The 24,851-nt window shown below is 36.3% G+C and overlaps 2 protein-coding genes across 6 annotated transcripts; both read left to right on the top strand.

Annotated features, from left to right (window-relative positions):
- The first annotated feature begins 437 nt into the window (after positions 1-437).
- Positions 438-17,891, top strand: tnni2a.2 (troponin I type 2a (skeletal, fast), tandem duplicate 2). 5 transcript variants are annotated; one of them, XM_065292199.1, is made up of 11 exons: positions 438-563; positions 2,459-2,487; positions 4,570-4,606; positions 4,716-4,844; positions 4,923-5,012; positions 5,089-5,265; positions 5,369-8,054; positions 10,597-10,738; positions 12,441-12,511; positions 16,710-16,848; positions 17,856-17,891. In XM_065292199.1, exons 2-7 carry the CDS (start codon positions 2,480-2,482, stop codon positions 5,462-5,464), a joined length of 537 nt encoding a protein of 178 aa, XP_065148271.1. In that variant the 5' UTR covers positions 438-563; positions 2,459-2,479; the 3' UTR covers positions 5,465-8,054; positions 10,597-10,738; positions 12,441-12,511; positions 16,710-16,848; positions 17,856-17,891. The 5 variants fall into 5 exon arrangements, with proteins under 5 accessions (XP_065148271.1, XP_065148272.1, XP_065148268.1 ...); XM_065292200.1 differs by having other exon boundaries at positions 471-559; XM_065292196.1 differs by lacking the exons at positions 438-563; positions 2,459-2,487 and having other exon boundaries at positions 4,532-4,606.
- LOC135781609 (troponin I, fast skeletal muscle-like) lies at positions 16,781-24,721 on the top strand. The gene is made up of 7 exons (XM_065292203.2): positions 16,781-16,848; positions 17,856-17,891; positions 17,995-18,031; positions 18,591-18,719; positions 20,963-21,052; positions 21,152-21,328; positions 24,440-24,721. Exons 2-7 carry the CDS (start codon positions 17,884-17,886, stop codon positions 24,524-24,526), a joined length of 528 nt encoding a protein of 175 aa, XP_065148275.1. The 5' UTR covers positions 16,781-16,848; positions 17,856-17,883; the 3' UTR covers positions 24,527-24,721.
- Positions 24,722-24,851: the final 130 nt, after the last annotated feature.

Here is a 24,851-nt window from a genome sequence, read left to right as displayed (position 1 = left end):
GAATTCATATGTATTTTACTAATTCATATCAAGTGACATTTTCAAGCTGAGCATTCTTCCCCATGTTGAGCATTGTTTAACTCTTGGCGCAGGGACAAAGTACAGTGAGCGTGAAAATTGGAAACAATTAAAAACAGATCTTTATCCAATTCCAGTCGAAATAAGATTTTATACTCCATTTTATTGTGCTTTCTTTTGAGATTATTGTCAGTAAAGGAGATGCCACAATTTATTATACAGAAAGATAGATAGATAGATAGATAGATAGATAGATAGATAGATAGATAGATAGATAGATAGATAGATAGATAGATAGACTCAGAATAAAAGACATTGAAGAATGGCTATGTTAAAGGCCGAGTTATTTATACTGAAGGAATAGCGAAGGAGGGATCGTGCTGTATTTCATGACCTTGTCAGCCCATTGGTGTGACCGTTAATCCACTTCCATAAAGAGAAACCAAGGATTTGCCGAGAGACCAGAGAATGCAATATATACCTACTTAACACGTCTGTCTTCAGCAGACAGCCTGGAAGAGGTTCATCTTTTCTTCTGAAAGTAGGTGAGATCATTTTCTGTTGTTCTGAGATATCGGAAATGCCACATTTGTTAAGTATTAAAAACTAGATGCAGGAGGTGATGGAGCCGGTAGTCATGGGGACCGACTCTCATATCGTTTTGCATCTGCTATGTGTTTACGATTCAAAAATGTTTCATCTACCGTAGGTTGCAACGGCATTGGATTTGAATAAGTTTTGTGACTTATGTGATTGAAATAGTTAATAAATTTGATAAAGTTGGTGTTTATAGAAGTTCAATCTAGTAAAGTGTTAGAAGAACAGCATGCTTAAAATCGGATAAACTGTTTTAAATGACAACCTGAAGACGGAGGTGAAGATTGATATACTAACTGTTGATGTGGTCGTTTGAAAGTTAACACCAACATGGGTAATGAATGTGATACTGATCCTCAAGTATTTCTCGACTTGTCAACACCAACCCATAATAACTACTGATTTACTCGTAATTTACTCTTAATACAACTTATTGAAGTGTAATATTGAAGTGACTTTTATTTCCTTTAAAACCAAATAATGTCCATGGACTTTATAGTTAGTCTTAAACATATTGTGTGATGGTTCATAATGTCCTAAAGGCTAAGTTTGCATTAAAATATCAAAAAATTAATAGCAGGGTGTTGTATATTTTGTAAATAACGTCTTCGCTCCGTTGCCTCTCAGTAGTGTCATTTCCGCGTTATTAGCGGTTTCCGCTTTTGCTGCTTTTGACATCATTGGTGTATTTGATTTTATGTGGCACTGCGCAGAACAATCAGCTTATGACATCAAACTATCACGAGAGCGATTACAAAATTACTGTCAAATCGCAAAGCTATGATGTCATACGCTGAACATTCTGCGCAGTGAGTAAAACTTTACTCATTACGTCATCCATAAACATAATTTGAGTCCTGTCGGATTGATTTCAATTTGCTGTTAAGATGAAGACTACAACTCACATCATTCCGCTTTCCTTCACAGCGTCATCAAGCTACGCCATTGTCATCTAGCGACAAAAATCTTAGCGATTATTTCAATAACTCATTATTTAGCTTTCTTTCAAAGTCTGAAATCCAATCAGACCACCAAAGTGGGACACACACTTCTGTGTAGCACTTAATCCATTTCGGGCAAAACATGTCTTCGATTTCTCCTTCCATCGCCCCTGAGTATAGTCCTCCTCCAAATAGCCTTACGTGACCTGACTGTTGTCTTCACAGCTTTCTAAGTATGCCATTGAGTCCATCTGATAGTACTAAATCAGTTAGTCTATCATCAGTAAGCCAGCTTTTCCATTTTGTCTCTCAGAGCCGGGTATATTAAGACGACATTTGAGACAGTTGTTTAGAGAGGAATAAAGTGGAGTTATATCCGAGCTCTGCAGTCATGTCTTTGACATCTCAGAGATGTTCTTGAGGATGAAGCCGTATCTGCAGCTGATGTTCTGGCCTTGAGATCATATTGCAGTGACCTCTTGGAGAAAAGCCTCTCGGATGAGTCAAAGAGGGTTTGGGGAGTGCGTAGCCTTCTTAAAAAGCCTCCAGACACTGAGAGCGATGCTTAAAGGTCACATGAATGCCTGTGGATTAATAGAAACTCTTTGGATTCAGATTAAAGAGGGTGATGTGATATAATGGTTAAAGATCTGGTAGGTTCGAACCGTGCAAGATTATCTTTTCAAATTGCAAAAAAGACAGCTGCAAAAAGAGTTTGTGCTACAGTGCCCCTTGTGGTGACAGCGAGAATTGCATTTCTACATAAATTGACATATTCTTCTGGGATTATAATGAGTTTGCATAAGTAATTTGCTTTCAGGTATGTTTAGGAACTAAGCTATGGTCTTCTTGTCTATAAAAAAATCGACTGATTAATTATAATTTTTTATTTTATTTTAAAGGTGTCAAGAGAACTTTCCATCATGACTGAGTAAGTATGCCATTTATATTCTAGAATTTAGGAGAAATAAAAATAAAAACAAATCCGACAATTGTACCTTTTTGTCACTGGGGCGGTAGCTTTTAAAATGATCCTAATATGTACCAAATTAGATTTTACTTGGATCAGGAATTCACTCAAGCTAAAATAGATTTGTCAGATTTGAATTTAGGGACCGTCTCTAAAGTTACACCTTATGACTTACAGTAAACAAACAGTTGCAAAACCAAATTGTACAGTGTTCATGTTTTTGTCAGCTATATTATTTATTGACATACGTGCACCATTGTTCATCCAATTCTTCTGACGTGCACTTTGGTAAAAAATTGTTGTGTAGATTACATTTTTTTTACCTAATCTACCAAGAAACTGGTATTTCTAAATGGCCTGAGGCTGGGATTAAGAGGATTTGAAGCGAAAGTATTTGCTGATATTATTTGTTGTATTTGTTAATATGTGTCAGCAGTCCACTATAAAATACACAAAATAATATGGAGTGGAAATCAGAAAACAACTGTTGTTATCTCAAGATCATATGAAAATTTAGTCGCGCTTACAAGAATTTTTTTTATGTTGAGATCACAAGAAAGTAGTCATGATCACGAGAAAACAAGCAATCAAAAATAACAGTTTTACATGCACTGTAAAAATACTTTGCTGCGTTAAAATTTTTTGTTGAATCAACTCGGATTTACAAGTCATTTCAACTTACTATTATTTATCTTGACTAGAGAAGAGTTGTTATAACTACAGGTGAGTTGTTATAACTTACAAAATTAAGTTGACTTTTCTCAACTGTATTTTATAAGTTGTGACAATTCATCTCTGTTGACATGACTTGTAAATCTGAGTTGATTTAACAAAACACTTTAAGGAAGCAAAGTTTTTTTTACAGTGTGGCCTCTATTGGCTTCAGTATTAAATGAAAAGCCGCTATGAAAATTTTTCATCAAGCTCTTATGTGTAGGTTTTTCACCTTAATGGCAATAAAAATGTTGTTCGTCAGTGATTGAAATGCCTTATTTTTACAAATATCACTTTAGTCATTTCATTGTTGGGTCGGTGACAAAAACTATTTGGCAATATGAGAAATTCAAAAATCTTTTTAAAAAACTTGTTTTAAAAGCACACATCAGGTTTATTTTAATGCACATAGTTTATTTATGTTAATTTTATGCAATTACCTTGAACCATTTTTTTAGCCAGTTGTGCCAAAGAATGAGAAATATTCAATATTTTATCCACCTTGATGGCATGTAAGCATAATCATCAATAATAATAATAATTTAAAAATATCATTTTATTAGTTATTTCTAAATGTAAATTTTAATGAGTTTTTGTAATATTTGTCATGACATATGCTGAAAACAGCTCTGTTTTCTAAATAATCTTTGACAAATTATTTTAAAATGTATGTTAAAAATCATATTACACTTAACTAGATGATTATATTTTATTCCACATTTTTTATCAATATATTTATATTTTCATGTAAAAAATACAAGTTACACCAATTGACACAGACATTTTTGCAATTATCCCCCAAATATTCTTTCAAAATGAAATAAAACCAGAAATTCTAAATAAAAAAAATATGCAAGTAATCTGGAAATTTATTTTGAAATTTTTACCCTTTTACATTTAATTGAACCATACGGACACAAAATAACGTCACGTCATTGACCTTGTCTTTCGCTACAAAAAAGTGCATGAAAAATCTCAACTTCTAAAAAAAATCATCACTGTCCTTTATAAAAAAAGATAAAATAAGTTTAATTTATTTAATTTTTTTATTTATTGACATAAGTGCACCATTGTTCATCCAATTCTTCTTACATGCACTTTGCTAAAAATATTTGTGTAAATAAATAAAAAATTAATGTAATCTACTGGTATTTCTAAATAGCCTGATGTCGGGATTAAGAGGATTCGAAGTGAAAGTATTTGCTGATATTATTTGTTGTATTTGTTAATATCATTATCTAATTTTTGATGGAGGTGGCTTTAGCGACTTTTGCATCTGATCTCTTCATATATAATAAATTAAAACATGTCCTTATTTCTATTCCTTAGGAAACGGTTGTCTAGCAGTAAAAAACACAGCCTGAAGGTATAAGCTCGGGTGTTTCTTTAAATAAAGTTTATTTATGTTGAACATATAAAATAATAAAGTTAAATAGAGCTAAAATATAATCTAAAAATCCTATTTGCCTATATAGAGCATGATGCTCCAGGTTGCAAAAGACTTGTTGGAAGCGGAGGAGAAAGAGAAGCAGATTGAGAGGCAGACATACATGGAAGAACACTGTCCACCACTTTCTTACCCAAGCTCCAAAGCCGAACTCGAGGTACCATTCAGTAACTTCCACTATTAGTAGTTTATTTTGCTTGAAAACATAGCTTGATCCAAAAAACTTGAACCCCAGGCACTTTGCAGAGAGTTACATGGAAAAATCGAAGTTATTGACGAAGAGAGGTATGTCCTGGAGCAAAAAGCAATTATGGTTGTCAATGAGGTAAGATCGTTCCTGGCCTATTAGTTGTATTTGGTCGTGACATGGTCATCTTTAGATTCTTGCTTGTGTGTTTTAGGTCAAAGACTTAAACATCAAAATCGTCGATCTAAAGGGCAAGTTTAAGAAACCTCCTTTAAAGAAAGTACGCATGTCTGCCGACGCTATGCTTCAAGCTCTGCTTGGCTCCAAACACAAGGTGTCCATGGACCTGAGAGCCAATCTGAAACAAGTCAAGAAGGAGGTGAAAGAGGAGGTGAGTACTTGCGAGGATGTTCACACACAAACTTCAGGTTTTTGATGGACATGATGGTTATATTTGTATTTATTCTTCTGAACTTTTTCTGTGCTCTTTGCAGGATAAGGAACTACGTGATGTTGTTGACTGGCGTAAGAACATTGAAGACAAGGCTGGCATGGGTGGCAGGAAGAAGATGTTTGAAACTGAATCTTAAAGACAGTTTGTAGGATTGGCAGCCGACGATGAGTCTTCTGTTACTCACAGGCTTTGCTGGAACTGATCTATGGACAGTTTTACTTTTAGTCCATAGAGATTGCAACTCATCAGTTGTCAAAAGAAACCAAACCAAACATTGTTTTCCAAGCTTCTTTAAGTAATAAACTATGCTTTTTCTAAATAAATACCTCAACACAGATTGTTGTTGTATTTAATTTTTTTACTTGCAATTTTTAAAGTTTGATTTTAGGTCTAACAGCGGCACAATTTTTTTACGAGCGGGTTAATTCGCATTAATTCGTAAATCTAATTTGTATTAATTCGTACAATGCTTTTGTACCAGAATGATCACACGGATAGTTGTGTTATAGTCACAAAAAATTTGATTAATTTATTCGTGTCCATGGCATGAAATTCAGCTTTTTTTGTGCCTTGAGCACGAATGTCTTTTTCGTGTCACTTGCACAAATTTCTGTAAAGTTTTCGTGTCAGTGGCACGACTTTCTTTATAATGTTATTTTATGTATTGTTTTCTCTTTTTTCTTATTTTCTTACCATTGTCGCTTGGGTTGGGGTTAGAATCACTTTCTGTTACATATTTAGACATCCTTAAGGGGATCGCACAACGGCCGCGGCGTTCTAAAAAATCGAACACATTGTTTTCTAATGAGTATACGCACACCGGCGCCGCCAGGTGGCATTTTTGCATTTTGAAGTAGACGAAGCCCGCGCTATTTAATGTGCACTTCCGGTTTACAATACCTACGAGTTGTCCTAGACGCAACTCGACGCGGCGCGACGCTGAGCTGCGCGGCCGGTGTGCGATCCCCTTTACCCAAACTCTAACCGAAATTTCAGGCGAGAATAGTTTTAAAAACGGAAGAAAAACATGTAGAAACCAATACTTAAAAGTACATCCTAACCCAAACCCCAAATCTAACCCCAACCCCAAGCGACAATGATTTAAAAATAGGGGGGAAAAATGAGAAAACAATACATAAAATAAAATAAAAAAAGAAAGTTGTGCCACGGACACGAAAAACTGTTTATAGAAATTTCTGCGAAAGGCATTAAAAAAGCTGAATTTCATGCCATGGATACTAATAAATTAATAAATTTTTTCATGACTATAACAAGACTTTCCGTGAGATTATGCTGTTTTTGTGCGATTTGCTTTCGAGTGATGTTAGGGGTGTGGTATCGTTAGTTGTTTTTTTATAATCATACGTAATCTATGAATATTTTCAATTATTGGTCACTTACAGTATTAGTGTGAAGTAAAAGTAATCCTTTCAAATTAAACAAAAAGGAAAATTGATGCACGTTTACGTCAATTATTATTATTATATAAATTAAATAAAATTTACCGAAATGCCCATTTCTTTGATTTGTTTATTCTTAAAGCAACACTAAAGAGTTTTTGCTCTTTGCTCCCCCAACAGGTTGGAAGCGGAAATGTCCATTACCACTATCGTAAATAATTTAGCGTACTGTAGCAAAGCTGGCTCTGATTGGATTGTAGGTCTGCCGTAAAGCAAGTTTTAGTTTTCACTCGAACTACAGGACCGCGACCCAACGGTTGGAAACTTCTTTAGTGCGGTTTTGGCCGATAGAGGGCTGCAAAGCGAATGTGAAAGTTTCGAGTGGATGAACGACTGAAAATTTAGCTTGAATTAAGTGTTTAAAAAAAGTCTTATTTCAAGATTTTTTTTCTCATCCCATTGGCAGATATTTTTGCTTGTTTTAAGCACAAATTCTCTTAAATTGTATATTTTTGTTCTAAAAATTTGACTTATTTTCTTAGGTCATTTTGCTCATCAAGACAAAGCATCTGAATTTAAGAATTTGTAGATATTTCTACTAAAACAAGACAAAAATACTAAGTAAGAAAGTTATTTTTTGCAGTGAGCATCTAGATTCATGGCAAGAACTAATCCATACACAAGTTAATCCAAACACACAGGGGAGGGTCAATTTGACATCTCAAATTCCCCTAACCTGCATGTTTTTGGCCTGTGGGAGGAGACTGGAGTACCCGAAGTAAACCCATGCTGACACAGGGAGAACATGCAAACTCACACAGAAAGGCCACCTGATCAAACCAGAAAACTTATTGCTGTGTGGAAACCACTGTGCCACCCCATCATTTCTTTAAAACTTTAAATTAATTTAAAGTCCCCAGCTATATAACCAATTTCTTTATCATAAAGGTAAGATTCTCCTGTTGACCTACACTTTAAAAAATAAAGGCGTTTCATGATGCCATAAAAGAACCTTTTCTGTCTAAATGGTTCTTTAAAGCACCTTTAACAGTTAAAGATCCTTTCTGTTTCACAAAAGAAATTTGACTAAATGATTCTTTATGGAACTAAAAAGGTTCTTATATCGCTGCAAAACAACCTTCAAGTACCTATATTTTTAAGAGTGTAAATTTTTAATTAACACAAACAGTACAGTATCCAAAATATTAATGCAATATTTTATCATTTTTCCAGAATGATGTCCTGTATGTCTTCATGGATCATTGTGTGAATAAAGCCAAGATTCAATACATCTCCCCAGGACGTGTCCACTAACGTCTGATATCGGTAGGATTGTTTTTATATTATATTTCAGATCTCATTATTTATTTAATCATATTAATCATCATTAAAATGACTTTCTGAGAGTCGACACTATGCAGCAGCAATAAGATAAGATAGTTAATTGTCTAATAGTCCCCCTAACTACACCGTTAGAAGAAATGGTTAAAATATCTACCCCACACTGCAAAAAATTATTTTCAAGAAAAAAAATCTTAGTATTTTTGTCTTGTTTTCAGTAAAAATATCTACAAATCCTTAAATTAAGATGCTTTTTCTTTATGAGCAAAACAACCCAAGAAAATAAGTCTAGTTTTTAGACCAAAACTATCAAATTTAAGTGATTTTGTGCACAAAACAAGCAAAAAAATCTGCCAATGGGGTAAGCCAAATTTTTTAAATATTTTTCTTAAACAACTAATTCAAGAAAAATTCAAGAAAAATTAGCTTACCCCATTGGCAGATTTATTTGCTTGTATTATGCACAAAATCACTTAAAGGGCGTTTTGCAGGTAAAATTTTTCAACGAATTTGTGCAATTTGCTTGTTAATAATAAACATTTAAACTGTTATCCATTGTATTTTATGTTGTTGAGTATCACAAAACCCGAAAAAGTATGAAAAAGTACAGCGGTTTGCAATGATTCTCCTTTCCCCCACAACGCACTGTATGACGTCACGCTGGGGAGAGAATTTACCAAAGCAGCCTTGAGAGCATTGAGAATGACTATAGAAAGACGAGTAAAGTACAGTTCTGATAGCGCAGATTATTTACATAGATAGATAGATAGATAGATAGATGGATGGATAGATGGATGGATGGATGGATGGATGGATGGATGGATGGATGGATGGATGGATGGATGGATGGATGGATGGATGGATGGATGGATGGATGGATGGATGGATGGATGGATAGATAGATAGATAGATAGATAGATAGATAGACAGACAGACAGACAGATGGATAGGCTAGTACAGAGAGATAGGCAGACAGCCAGATAGCATAACGTTAGCATATTATCTTCGTGTAGAAAGTAAACAAACAATTAACATACTCGTGCATGCTGGCTTGAGGGGGTCCATGATCCTGCCTGAAGTGGGTGTAACTTTTATGCGATCTTCAGCACAAACGGTTTTGGCAGCATGTCTCTAATCCTGGAAGGTGAGTGAGGCACGTCACATCTGTTCGCGGGGACCAGCGACCCAAACGCACTCACTTTCTTACAGCCAGTAGCGGAATTGCAATCGAGAGAGTCGGGACTTTCCCGGTGGGTCGATCTGATAATAGTTATACGTTTCGAGTTAACAACACCGTCTGGCGGCGTGATGTGCGCCGGTTCCCGCAGCCCGCTGGTCAAAGTGCAGCCTCTCTGCTCAACAAAGTATATGAAAGTGCTCAACCTGTTCGGCAGGTCCAAACATGTACAGGATTTATAAAAATACGGTGATCAATGAGCGGTTCCTCCTCAAATGGCATAGTCTGTCGTGATGTAAAAAGCCGCCGAACGCCTGTTTATTACAGTATGTGTGCGGTCGGATCCGAGTGTGCTGCTGACTGCTGCTGCGTATAAAATGATCGTGTGATTCGTTATAATCACATAAACAATATAACAAAGCATCCTTTTATTTCACAAAACAATATATTTGAGATATTATTTGATAGACTAGTAAGTGTGGATTAAGGATGTTTAAAAATCTCTAGCCTGGTGGTCAGGACATGAATGGATCAAATCAGCAGATTTGCGAAGTTTTATTTATCTCCACATATATCATAAATAATAATTAGCATGGTAACTTTGCAGTATAACACATTATATATTTCCTACGATGTATATATGATTTCCAAATTATATACGTAAGTATTAAACAGCAATAAATGTCTCATCTATCTCTATGGCTCTGGCTGAGTCTTTCTCCACTTCTCCCCAACGTGACGTCATCCCAGAATTTCGTTAAAATAACCGTTAATACCAAAAACGTAAAAAAAGTGGTCTTTAAGACCATTTTTGAGACATTTTAAAAATTATACACATATCTTGAGTGATTTATGTAGCCATTAATCGACAGTGGTGGTTAACCTGCAACACGCACTTTAAATTTGATATTTTTGGTCTAAAAACTAGACTTGGGTCGTTTTACTCATCAAGAAAAGCAACTAAGTTCAAGAATTTTTAGATATTTTTACTGAAAACAAGACAAAAAAAAAAACAAAGAATTTTTTTTCTTAAAAAATTCTTTTTTTGCAGTGTAATATGTATCATTAGGTACAGAATGTATACATCTGGTACCAATATGTACTTATGATATACTAATATGCTATCTTTGGTACCATTATGTACCTCTCAGGTGTACTTTTTGAAAGGGTACGGCGCTAGTGACAGCTTTTCAACATTTTTGTCCGACAGTATATACAACTCGATTTGTTTATTTGTTACATAGAAATCAAATCGAACAAGATAAATGAGCAAATAATAAGAGTAACGCCTTAAAGGTTAAGTTATTTATAAGAAGGGCTCATGCAGGGTATTTGTGGCTTGAATTTCAGATGTGTGCTCTGATCCATGGGTCTTAGCAACACAGCAGTTCCTTACAGAGAAATCTGAGGTTTGCTGAGCCATCAGAGAATGCAATTAAAACCCATCACTGCTTTTCAGCGGCTTGTTTATCCTGCTCGCCGCTTGCTTTGGGTGAGCATCTCTCTTCCTCAACCTTAACTTGGATCTGAAGGATTTAATGCTTTTTCTGTTCTGGACCTCATCTGCACTTTGGATTTAAACCTGTCATTTTGCTATTAACATCTCAGATAAATGTCTTGATATAAATACTAATTCTGCAATAATAAAGACACTTTATTATTGCAACTTTAATGATTTTTTTCATGCATGTGAAGCTCATGGGCATGTCATTGTCACAATTAGTTTTGAATAAGTAAAGTTGTAGTTTGCGCGTAGCTCCGTGATTTATGAACTGATGATTTGACATATTGAAACCGAATCTCTTTGTGAACAGCTAATTCAGGACAAGATTTAGATTTGCTTATAATTTATGGGAACTTGCATACATTTTGCATGACTGAATAAGAATCAGTAGTGTTTATTTGTGTATTGGTGTATAAGCACCATCTATGTGGATAGCTTGTTAGTTTTCTGCGAGGTCTATTCAAAGCTCTTTAGAGATGATGTCAAAGCTATACTTGTCAATATTGAAGGCTGCTGATTTGATTGAAACTTGATAAGGTTAACATGACTCCCCATAGACAAACACATCACAGGGTCTACAAAGATACAGTATTAGGTACAGAAGGTACACAAATGTATGGCTAGCTTGATAAATGTTTATAATGCTTTTTAGAGATGCACCGATGTATCGGCCACCAATATTTATCGTGCTATTTTTGATGAATTTGAAACCATCGGCATATCGGCAACAGCACGAGAAAGGCCGATACCGATTGTTTATTAATTAACCGCATAAAGGCAATGAGTTGCATGTCTGTTGCATAATCCAGCATTTTTTAAAATAATTATCAAAAGAATTAAATACTTCCCAAAACAAAATAAGTTGTATAAATTACAGTTTGTGAGACGTGCGATGAGGGAAAAAATTATAAATCACGTAGTTAATCACGCGAGATTACTCATTCACGTGATCCATGTGGCCTAGAGTATTTCGGGAAAATGTCTGCGGTCTGGGCTTTCTTCAAAATCTCAAGTAAAGACCAAAAAAATCGCCATTTGCAACGAGTGTTCTGCAGAAATATCAAGGGGAGGTAGTATTGTATACAAGTGTTTCATATCAATATCAGCCCCAAAAAATCCTATCGGTGTATCCCTTATGCTTTGCACTTCTATAGGGGTCAGACAACCCATATGAGAGTTTAGTCTGAGAACATGTTGTAGGGAAATATTGTCTCCAATATTTAGATTGCAGTACCAAGTTTAACCTCTAGATGTCAATATACAATGCTTAATGCTAGGCATGTATCAAAACACCATATTATTTACCTCTTATCAGTGTACCACTATGGTACTGCCACTTTTCTATTACCACATTTGGGAACATTAAGGACATAATGTTTTAATAACACATTGCACAGAGTCATAAATGTTGAAAGAAAATATGCATGTCATCTAAAGCTACTGTAAAATTGTATTTGTTTTTTATTTAACAGCTTATAGTAGCTGTAATGACATTATGAGTATATGCACATTATGATATGGTGATAAAGTGAACTGTTTTGTCAGCTAAATACTTTTTTACTCAAACCTGTTCAAATGTGGATGCTAGGGGAAAATATATTATAAATTTATTTAGGGTCAAGTAAGGTTAATCTGGGGTTATTTGGTTTGAGAAATTATCTAATGTTCTCGTTTGATGCTTCTTTTCAAGGATTTATCATGAAAGTAACCAGAATGGATGGAGTTTTTAGCGACATCTATTGGTCACGTGTTGTACTGCAGGTAATAGTGCTTGGACTTGGATCAGATCATAATTTAACCTCACACTGCAGTTAGCCACAAACACGATGTTTTAATTTATGCACTTGCATGTTTAATTTAACAAGTTTCCAAAATAGCTTTTATGCATATAATGTCAATGCATGATGATCATGTAACAAAATAAGCTATTACTGAAAAGTCGAGTGCATTCTTTGTGCTGTGTATATCATACATCCTGTTGTCAGCCATGTTGTGCATGAAAGTTAACACAGCAGACAACATTTTGTCTAACATTTAACATCGGCTGTTATATATAAAGAAATGTATGGCTGGTCACCCAAGTTATAATGTACCATATTACTTAAACTAGAAAAAAAGTATTTAAAAAACTAAATGTCATCTTAGTAGGCACTATTTTTAGAAATATGATAATTCTTTCATACATTACTCGCCATAGTTGTCTTATGTGTGTTTGTCACGTGACATGGAAGAGTCAATAATTTCAGCGATCAATATTAAAAGGATAGTTAACGCAAAAATGAAAATTCTGTGTGTTGTTTACAGTGATGTTGACAGTGGACAAAGTTGTTCCTGTATCAATGGTTGAGATTGCTTTAGCAAAGCAAAAGGTCATGGTTTCAAATCCAGGGAACACAAAAATACTTGTAATGCACTTTGAATAAAAGTTTTTGTCAAATGTAAATGTACATTTGCCAGCACGGCTTAATCTGGTGATAGTTGGGTGTTGTAGATGCATCTGATGTCTAATCTCTACGGTGGCCGACAGGGGTCACTGCACTGCAATGAAAGAAAACAAATGCAAATAGAAAAAAACAGCAAATTAAGAAAACATCTTCATCAGTGCGCTGCATATACTCACAAACAACAAAAGAGACATGTTGCAAGCAGAAGAAACAACAACGGAAGTGTACCAAAACACACTTGTAGCCAATCAGCAGTGAGGAGCGTGTCTACTAACCCAGTGCTTCCCAATCCTGGTCCTCGAGACCCCCTTGATAGAAAGTTTTAGATGTCTCCTTATTTAAAACACCTGATTCAACTTATCAGCCTACTTCAAAAATGATAAACATGTCTCCCTAACAAGCTGATGAGTTAAATCAGGTGTGTTAAATACGGAGACATCTAAAACTTTCTGGGAGGGGGGACCAGGATTGGGAAGCACTGTACTAACTGACATTGTTGCCTGGGTTGCGTATGTGTTGGGGTAGGGGCGTGTTTGTTTAGATGATTCTCCACATTGGCTTTCAGAGATCATGCACCCCGCCGTTAACTGATCATTACATTCCAGAAAGCTGGTCAGATTCTACAGGCATGTAACTATTTTAATATTTTGTATAACATTACTTCCCCCAGCTACAATGTTTTTTTCTTTTTTGAGTTATCTAATTTTGTGTTATTTTTTGGACAGTTACACTGCTGTATAACCTATATTACTGTCAATCGTTTCAATTAATAAAAACTGAGCATAACATTCGCAAGTCATAAGCGTATTACAATAATTTATGCAAGAATAACAGCCAACTTTGTTAATATTCTTAAATTTGACAGTGTTGAAAGAGATAGTTCACATTAAAATGAAAATTCTGTCATCATTTACTCATCCTCATGTTATTCTGAACCTGTATGAATTTCTTTTTTCCGATGAACCCAAAAATCATAGCAGATAGTGACCATTGACTTCCATAGTAGGAATAAAAAATTGGATGAAATTTAATGGGTACCGTTAACTGTGTGCTTACCATCATTTATCAAAATATTTTCCGCATCATTTATCACAATACTTCCAAAATATTTTTTCCTACTATGGAAGTCTATGGTCATTTACTGATGTGTGTTTACCATCATTTATTCAAAATATCTTATTTTGTGTTCATCAGAAAAAAGAAATTCATACTGGTTTAAAACAACATGAGGATGAGTAAATGTTGACAGAATTTTCATTTTAAGGTGAACTATCCCTTTAATACATATGCAACCTACAAATGAGACCTCAGGAGGGCGCTATTTCGTTTGAGAAACATTTCCCAGACTCGTGCATCACTTTTTGCGACCCCCCTGAAACATTTCCATTGCGTTTATTTTTCTGCTTGCAGCGCATTTCTGTATTCGTTCGTGTTGTGAGAATTTGCAGTGTGTTTCTGTATTTGTTTGTGGTGCGAGTATATGCAGCGCATGTGTTGTCAAACTGATGAAGATGTTTTCTTAATTTGCTGGCGTTTTTTCTATTTGCATGTGGGGTTTTTTTTCGTTGCAGTGCAGTGACCCTTTGGACTTGTGGTCCTCCTCAGAGTCCACACTTTGATGACATCATGTAGTGCAGACTTTAGGGACCCTTGATGCGAGTCCATGTGGGTGCACCGGAGTCATATTTGGGGACAGACTCGAGCATCACACCGGACATAGGTAGAGAAGTTGCCTGTCAGTGTGAACTCCTCCTTTCCGTCGTCTGATTGGTCTGATTGCTCTTTCGCAAGGACTTCTGGGTTGGTAAAGTGCGCAACGCCTACTTCGCTGAAGACCGCATCAAGGGTGCAAAGGGGATGCTGATAAGCACACTTCAAAGCATAAAAATTACAGATGGGACACCCTACAGACTCGTAGACTAAGCGAGCACGCGCAATTTAAGGCCACGAGACCGAAAGTCTCCATGAAGTGCGCCATTTGGGACAGGGCCTTAGGCTGCATCCAAATAACCACACTTGCAGTCTTTGCACTTGACCACTTGACTACTTACATGACACATTTCCTGTATTTTGCCCAAGTGTTCTAGAGGGCGTGAAGATCCCAAGCATGCATGTAAAAATTATTCACCTGATTGTTAAAATGTCCAGGTAGTGGCAGCAATTTGCACCAAAACTTATTCATTTTTTATTTAGGCTACTTAAAATATATATTTTAAGCACATAAAATAAACACATAAACGATGAATAAATAAATGAACATTTAAAGAATATTATCTACACTTATCTGAAACTTTCAGATGCAAAATTCTTTGCACATGTAAAAAAACTCTTAATTTTGTGCATGTAGCTTTATTAAAGTTTATTGTTTATGTAGAAGTCCCTGAATAAACGACACCATTAATGTTGTTTTAATGTTATAAAAGCAGTTGCAGATGTTTTACAAAATACATAACAATGTTTGCACCAATTAAATGTGCAACTACCAAAATATGTGAAATCCATTTATTAACTTACAATTTAAAGTTTCCACGACATCTCACGAGATTTGGCCAAAAGTCCTATGATTTACATACTGAACATGATGCATGACATGATACGCTTAGCCTTGAATAACGCTTCGAAGCGGTATTCGAGAAAGTGTGGGTTTAGTGTGCGTTAAGGGCACTGCACTTTGCCAGTTTTAAGACATGGGAGAGTCTTGCGCACTTACTTCCTGTCACAGGCACGTGCCCTCAAGTGGCCAAGACCGCCAGTGTGATTATTTGGACACAGCCTAAAAACTCACATTTAGGTGCGCTCCCACACCATAAGAACAGCCCACTTTTTGATCCAACATCAAATCCTGCCTTGCATTTTTTCTTCATTTAAATATTTCCCAATGTACTTTTATCCAAAGTGACTTACAGTGCATGACAATGTATACATTTTGTATCAGTATGTGCATGAGAAAAATTCATGACTTACATGTCTTAAGTGTCCAAATAGTTTCTTTGATGGCCAGAATATTCTGTTCCCAGAGGTGGAAATCAGATTATCCCTCTATAAATAACACAAGATGGACTCTCCAACGACCTGAAAATAGTACACCACTTAATTAACAACTGTGTATTTGTAAATGATCTTATCTTTATAGTCACCACTGCTGACTTTGCACATATTGCTGGAGACAAAGCAAAATAAATACAAATAAACACTTGATCGTTAAAAGATATAAGTTCAGTTTTATCCTAAGATATTTCAATTTTTTTTGTTAAAACACCACACAAGTGAACTCACAACAACAATGTGATATTCTCCAACAATGATATTAAACTATCTGTCTGGTAAATAAACAACTCCTGGCGGTTTGTATATGAACGCCTTGGTCATCCGCTCGCACTAATTTTTCCAGTTAGTATTATTTTACAGACATCTGGAGATTTGGTCTTTCTCATTAGTCTATTTAAAGCAATGTAATTGGCAGACATTGAAAGTGGATATTTCTAGATTGAGACTGACATGCCACCTGTGTTTAGTGCCTTACCATAAAGAGTGGAGAAGTAGGATGATGCCAGGCTTATATACCCCATATGAGCGCCGTCCCACTGCTAGTGGTCTGCTTTCCACAGACATTCTTCTTTCTGGTGCACATCACTGCCGTATATTCCCATACAGGTGAGAAGAACATAATTTTTTTTCTGGATTAGGTCTCTTTTTTTAATGCAATTTTGTTGCTTGAATTCACTTTTCACAACTCCTATTTTGGATTATTATTATATTTTTTTATAGAGCTGTTTTTGCTAAATGTATTTCAGTAAGCATTTTAATTTATTATTTTAATTGACCAAAATATTTTTTTTTCATGAATATTTACATGCAAAAAAAAAATTGTATACTGTATATTGTTCACAAAAAATGCATTGCATGCATTCGCCATAGCTTACACAGTTTTGATATTCCTGCTATTTTATTATATGATACCAGAACAGTGAACCTTCCAATGCATGTAAGGCATGAAATGTGAACTTGGCACAAAAGTAAATATTTTAGGTGACTGGCATGTTTGCTAAAATATCCTCTGGGGTTGTGATAGAATTAGATATCTCTCATTATGTTAAAATTGTATAGCATCAATATGTTCACTGCCAGCATTTTGTTTTTCAAAAATGCAGTCAATATCCCTTTCAAGGGTCCTAATATTTACCATTTAGGAATAGATACTATGTATAACCTTGGTACCAATTATGTACCTCTAAGGTACTGATATGATTTTTTAGGTGTACCTTAATACTGCCCCAATCACAGCCAGGGGCCATTTTTGATAAAAAGATATTGCAGGATAGAAATCCAAAGGCATTTGAAAAAGCTAAATAATATACGCAATGTTTGATACCGCTGTCTGTAAAGATGGTCTTTAATGTTTGGAGGATATGACATTGGATATCAAAGGGTGTAATTCAAACCCCACCTGTTGGCTTGCAGTGGAACAGGCATCCAATTTAATTCCAAGTAAACATCTTGAATTGAGATTGCAGAAAATATAGCCCATATAATATTATAGCGAATCTATCCTAGGTATTATATGACAACTGTCATTTATTTATAGGAAGCTTGGCCATTATTTTAATTTATGCTTTTAAAGTTTTTAAAGTAAAGTTTTGTCTTTTTTAACTCTCTTACAGGTGGTGAGAACAAGAACGGGTGGCCAACATGTCCGAGTCAGTATATGATCATATTCTCCATTGCTTATATTTAATATCAAACTTTATTAAACTATATTTACATTGATTTGTAATTAATATCTATGTTAACTCATTACAGAAAAAAGATAACATCGAGTCGCCGGCACCACCTCAAGGTAAAATAAAGAAATAATATGTTCTGGATTAAATACGTAATCTTTAGTTACCATAATAAAATATATACAGTATACCAGTTTGTGAAAGTTTTATGCCTAGGCAGCAGACGACCGCGGGTCAGATCGGCACCGGAGCTCCTGACTTCCAGTGCCGGATACGACCCGGAGTCGTCTGCTGTCTGGGTGTGGTTTTAAAAAAAAAACAGTCCAGTGTGTATATTAGGGTATTAGTTTTAAGGCCATCTTTATGCTAAAGTAATCCTGAATAAATTAAAACTCACTTTATACTTCTGGACAAACTGAGCAAAAGTAATTCTGACTATACCCTATACAGATTTTTGTCCAATCAGATTGACAATACAAACGTCTCTTCCCGAATAATATACGAGGCACGAGTCTCGCCTTAAACGTCCTATTTATTAGAATATATACATCAATTTAATGCATCGATTTTACATTTCACGGGATTTTTCGAATGAGTGTCTTATATTTGTGTAGATATGTGTGCACAACGATGTATCTAAATCCTATTAAGTAAAATATTTTGTCTCTCATACAGAGTGTGCTGCTGGGCATCGCAAAGGATCTCCTTGAGAAAGAAGCCGCTAAAGTCATTACAGATAAAGAGGCTTACATGGCCGAGCACTGCCATCCACTTTCCTTGCCCGGATCTGCACAGGAACTGCAGGTCAAACACCTAACTATAATGTTGTTCATAGTGCTAAATTAAAATAGCACATGTACATCACCAAGCAAATTGTATTTACAACACATAGAAGTAGAACAACAGCAGCGATGGTGTCAAATAGGAATAACACGATCCTTTGAAATTAATCATCGTACCGAGAAATGACCACGGTACCAAGATATTTACATGGCACTCAATGATAGCAGGCCTACTACCAGGCCTTTCATTAAATGAAAAACTACCACATAATTTACTCGTCCCTAAATTGATCCTAGATGTATATGACTTTCTTTCCTCAGCCGAACACAAGAGATGTAGCAAATAATATTTTGGCTCTTCAAGGTGTTGCAATGGCTTTGAATAGTAACCGATTTTTTGAAGCCCATCCATCTTTAACAAATAAAAATATAAAGTATTCTGGTAGGTTAATATGTGTATTTAAAGGCGCATGCCGACTTTTGGGGACTTTAGCTTATTCACCACCGTGTCCCCCAAAGTTAGATAAGTCCATACATACCTTTTTCATCTCCGTAACTCTGTCTGACGCACCCACCGCTAGCCTAGCTTAGCACAAAGACTGGAAGTAAATGGCTCCAGCTAGCATACTGCTCCCAAAAGGGGACAAAATAACAACAACATTTTCCCATTTATATGTTGTGATTTGTATAGTCACGCTGTGTGTACAAATAACAAGGTTATATGAGACACAGCCATAGTTTAACTGTATACATACTTCTGAGAATATAGTTCCCAGTATGTATACGGTTAAACGATGGATATGTCTCATATGACCTTGTTATTTGTACATGCTATGACTATACAAATCACAACATATAAATAGGAAAATGTTGGTGATATTTTGTCACTTACTGGGAGCAGTATGCTAGCTGGATCCATTTACTTCCAGTCTTTGTGCTAAGCTAGGCTAGCGGTGGGTGTGTCAGACAGAGTTACAGCATGCACGAAGATGAAAAAGATATGTAAAAGATATGTATGGACTTATCTAACTCTGGGGGTGAATAAGCTAAAGTCCCAAAAAGTCGGCGTGTTCCTTTAACAATCGACACATGGTGTTTAATTGTAAACACATCTAGATTAAAAATGGCGGCATTCAGTCTCCGTATCAGTTTTTTTCAGATGATCACTGGTTCTCGTAAGTCTTGTGACCAGCAGTCATGAGACATGCAAGAACCCATGAACGTCTTGCGTCTATTCAAACATGATGTGTTGTTTGCTATGCTAATGCTGCATTCCAGACAACTCGGTTATGGGATATTATGTCCTACCTCCGAAGTCAATGTGTTACGCCTCACATCACATTAAAGAACGCCAAAATGCACATTATTTAAATAAATTACATGTGAATAAAACTTACATAAGGGACAGTATTTGTGTTCTTTTGTGAAGTAAAAATACTTAAAATTTGTTTTTACATTATCACATGTAATTTCGCAAATGTGCATATCGCAATGATTTGCAATAAATTAATGATTTTAATTAATGATTTTAATACTGGTGGAGAGCAAGATCGTTCTTTTCCTCATTATCATATCCCATGTAATTTTTACAAGTTACAGTATAACAAATCGCATTTTTTTTTTGTACCATGGGCTTAAACAATGGTTACTATTCATTTCCATTACAAAGCCAGCACGACATGTGAGAAAATTATGTGCTTATTTTCATTTTTCAAAAATGTAAATTAGCATTTACTTACCCTCATTGTTACAAACCTGTATACATTTCTTTGAACTCAAAGGGAGATATTTTGAACAAGTTTGTTACCAAATTGTTTTTGAGCACCATTGACTCTTCCATAGAAGTGTTTTTTCCTACTATGGAAGTCAATGGTGCTTCTGTTTCCTGCTTCACTCCAACTACCTTCCTTTGTGTTCAGCAGAACAAAGAAATGTATACAGGTTTGAAACAACACGAGGTTGAGTAAAAAAATGACAGAACTTTCATTTTTGGGTGAACTATCCCTTTAATGCATGGCACCATGGTTGCTAGTTTCTTGTTGAAAAATATTTAGGCAATGCATTTATTACATTATCTTATGATTTTGAAAAAACAGTATTTCACATCAGTTTTGATGGTTGCCACAAATATGCCACTTACCTGATGTTGTCCATATTTCATGGTGGTGTACATGGGTTGTTTAGACTGCTTAGAAAGTTGAACATTTGTGGGACACTGCATTGCATCAAACAGGAAATGCTGACTCTTTAAAAATCTCCATTCAGGATCTGTGCAAGAAACTGCACCAGGACATCGACAGGATTGATGAGGAGAGATATGACTTGCAGGTCAAAGTGAATAAGGCTGACAAAGAGGTATTATAACTGTAGAAAATACACACAAAAAAAGATCATTTACGCATATATGTGTTAAGTTAGGATTTTGATCGTATGTCCTGTTTAACGTGGGTGTAGATTGAGGATCTGAAGATTAAGGTGATCGACCTGAAGGGCAAGTTCAAGAAACCCACCCTGAGGAAAGTGCGTATGTCCGCTGACCAGATGCTCCAGGCTCTGCTCGGCTCCAAGCACAAAGTCTCGCTGGATCTGAGAGCCAACCTGAAACAAGTCAAGAAGGAGGTCAAAGAAGAGGTGAGTTCAATATCATTTTGGGACTTTGTACTTTTAATATAGCCAGGACACCTTGATGTTTCTGGCCCTAAAGTATGATGGATAACCCTTGAAATGATAAAAAAAGAGTCTAAATATGCATGTTTTCAGTCAAGACTAAAGCCCCATCTACTTGAATCAGAATTTTCAAAAAAACAACAACATTCTGATCAACAATTAAACCTCACATCAACTGGACCATAACGTTTGTTTTTTAGCTCTAATTGCGCGAAATCACCTCTACTAGAAGTCGTTTTAGCCATAGACATTATATACATAGATGCCCCATGACGTGCTGGAACATATTTCAGCATCGCTGCCATATTGTTTGGGTCTCCTCACTTTACGCTAGCACCAGAATCAGTGAGCAACTATGCTGTACGGTTGCAATAACCAGCGCCACATGGGATTAACTTTCACAAGTAAGATTAAACAATTATTTTGGTTATTTTACCATTTATAACATCATGTCATCATAACTAATGTTACCTACGTGTAACCAAATCGTGTGAAATCCGGTAAAAATTTGGGGAGTTATGATTATTGTAGTTGGGGATACACCTTCCTCAATAGAAATAAAAGCAAGGGGCGCACCCATCCATGATAGCGGTCGCACTGATACGTCAGCTCCAATTGGCAGCGTCAGTCTATGAGGCGTCTGTGTATATAATGTCTATGGTTTTAGCTAAAACACCTCTATTCGAAGTCGTTTTAGCCATAGACATTATATACGTAGATGCCTCATGACGTGCTGGAATGTAATCCAGCATCGCCACTATATTGGTTGGGTCTCCTCACTTTACGCTAGCACCAGAGTCAGTCTGAGTGAACGGAGAGCGATCAACTATCCCGTACGTTTGCAATAACCAGCGCTGTATTGATACTAGATCGCATTGGATTAACTTTCACAAGTAAGATTGGACCTTAAAATTTGTTATTTTACCATTTATAATATTATGTCATCGTAACTACCGTTACTTACGTGTAACCAAACCGTGTGAAAATATGGTAAAAATTTGAGGAGTTGTGATTATTGTAGTTGGGGATACACCTTCCTCAATAGAAATAAAAGCAGGGGGCGCACCCATCCAAAATGGCGGCCGCGCTGATATGTCACCTCCAATAGGCAGCGTCAGTCTATGAGGTGTCTATGTATATAATGTCTATGGTTTTAGCTAAAACACCTCTATTCGAAGTCGTTTAAGCCATAGACATTATATACATAGATGCCTTATGACGTGCTGGAACGTATTTCAGCATCGCCACCATATTGGTTGGGTCTCCTCACTGAACACTAGCACCAGAGTCAGTCTGAGTCAACAAAGAGCGAGTACGTTTGCAATAACCAGCACCGTATTGATACCAGATCGCATGGGATTACCTTTCACAAGTAACTTCTGTTATTTTACCATTTATAATATTATGTCATCGTAACTAACGTTACTAACGTGTAACCAAACCGTGTAACCAAACCGTGTAACCAAACCGTGTAAAAATCATATCCAAAATCTTTGGTTTTAACACAAATTGCGCTGATACTTCAGGTCCAATAGGCAGCGTCAGTCTATGAGGCGTCTGTATATATTATTTCTATGGTTTTAGCTAAAACACCTCTATTCAAAGTCGTTTTAGCCATAGACATTACATACGTAAATGGTAAATGGACTGCATTTATATAGCGCTTTTAAACAGACCTATGGCCATCCAAAGCGCTTTACAATTAGCCTCACATTCACCCATTCACTCACACATTCATACACCGACAGCGGTGTCAGCCATGCAAGGCGCCAGCCAGCTTGTCGGGAGCAGCTGGGGTTAGGTGTCTTGCTCAAGGATACCTCGACACTTGTTCCAGTGGAGCCGGGGATTGAACCACCAACCTTCCGGTTTGTAGACAACCTACATGAACCACTAGGCCACTGCCGCCCCATACGTAGATGCCCCATAACGTGCTGGAACGTATTTCAGCATCGCCCCATATTGGTTGGGTCTGCTCACTTTACGCTAGCACCAGAGTCAGTCTGAGTCAACAGAGAGCGAGTACGTTTGCAATAACCAGCACCGTATTGATACCAGAACACATGGGATTACCTTCACAAGTAACTTTGGTTATTTTACCATTTATAATGTTATGTCATCGTAACTAACGTTACTAACGTGTAACCAAACCGTGTAAAAATCATATCCAAAATCTTTGGTTTTAATACAAATTGCGCTGATACTTCAGCTCCAATAGGCAGCGTCAGTCTATGAGGCGTCTATATATATAATGTCTATGGTTTTAGCTAAAACACCTCTATTCAAAGTCGTTTTAGCCATAGACATTACATACTTAGATGCCTCATGACGTGCTGCAACCTAATCCAGCATCGCCGCCATATTGGTTGGTCGGAGTCAACAGAGCGCGAGCAACTATGCCGTACATTTGCAATAACCAGCACCGTATTGATACCAGATCGCAGGATTACCTTTCTCAAGTAACTTTGGTTATTTTACCATTTATAATATTATGTAATCGTAACCAAACCGTGTAAAAATTCAGGGAGTTGTGATTATTGTAGTTGGGGATACACCTTCCTCAATAGAAACAAAAGCAAGGGGCGCACCCATCCAAGATGGCGGCCGCGCTGATATGTCAGCTCCAATAGGAAGCGTCAGTCTATAAGGCATCTATGTATATAATGTCTATGGTTTTAGCTACTGCCCATGCACCCTGATGTGACTGTACAGGGCCCCTCCCCCAGAGGAAAATCAGTCGTCATTGATTGATGGTTGGTTCTTTTAACTGGAAGGCAGGACTTACGGCTATATTGAGCAATGCATTGTCCCCTATTTATAGTAATAGCAGTGCCACATCTTGTTACACCATATCTTTGGTTTTAATACAAATTGCGTTCGCCCCAGGTTGGGGTTAGGCTTCATTCCTGCTTTTTCCTAACAATCATATGGTTCAGTAGGATTCACTATGAATTCATATATGGTTTTCCAAACGGTCTTCCAACTTGGCCTGCTCAAAGTTCCCAAAACCAGATTTTGAGACCAGATAAAAATCTTGTCGTTTTTCATGCTCAATCATTTTCTTTTCTAATCCAGCCTGCAGATGTTGGTGACTGGCGTAAGAACATTGAAGACAAAGCCGGCATGGACGGCAGAAAGAAGATGTTTGAGGGCGAGGCCTAAATTTCCGGACATTTCTTTGCTGGATTATCTTAGGAATTCGTCGGAGCTGCGCAGACTTTCATCCTTTTGCAAAAGTTTTTTGTTTTACTGCCTCAAACAAGCATTTGTTTCTCACATTGTAACTATGTCTATGTCCTGTAATCGAATGTACCATTGCAGAGCCACTACCATTAAATGAATGCTTTTGAGGAAAAACTTCATGTTTGATTTATTTTTAAAGTCTATGATTATTCTAGTTTAAATAAACAGCTACTATAGTTAGAATAAACTACTGTTATGTTTCTTATGGGTTGATTGAGAAGATGCTGTCATGCTGTATGACCAC

The sequence above is a fragment of the Paramisgurnus dabryanus genome, chromosome 23, assembly GCF_030506205.2.
Source record: "Paramisgurnus dabryanus chromosome 23, PD_genome_1.1, whole genome shotgun sequence".
Taxonomy (NCBI): Eukaryota; Metazoa; Chordata; class Actinopteri; order Cypriniformes; family Cobitidae; genus Paramisgurnus; species Paramisgurnus dabryanus.
The sequence above is the reverse complement of the archived record's forward strand: the minus strand, read 5'-3'. Positions and strand labels throughout refer to the sequence as shown.

What these genes read in the sequence shown, in the direction of transcription:
- LOC135781609 (XM_065292203.2), top strand. An exon ending in GTCGCCGGCACCACCTCAAG is followed by an intron (nt 18,032 to 18,590) that starts GTAAAATAAAGA and finishes TCTCTCATACAG; the next exon opens with AGTGTGCTGCTGGGCATCGC. An exon ending in GATCTGCACAGGAACTGCAG is followed by an intron (nt 18,720 to 20,962) that starts GTCAAACACCTA and finishes ATCTCCATTCAG; the next exon opens with GATCTGTGCAAGAAACTGCA.
- tnni2a.2 (XM_065292197.1), top strand. Translation starts at nt 4,547, where the DNA reads ATGTCCTTATTTCTATTCCTTAGGAAACGGTTGTCTAGCAGTAAAAAA. An exon ending in GCTCCAAAGCCGAACTCGAG is followed by an intron (nt 4,845 to 4,922) that starts GTACCATTCAGT and finishes CTTGAACCCCAG; the next exon opens with GCACTTTGCAGAGAGTTACA. An exon ending in AGAAGGAGGTGAAAGAGGAG is followed by an intron (nt 5,266 to 5,368) that starts GTGAGTACTTGC and finishes TGCTCTTTGCAG; the next exon opens with GATAAGGAACTACGTGATGT.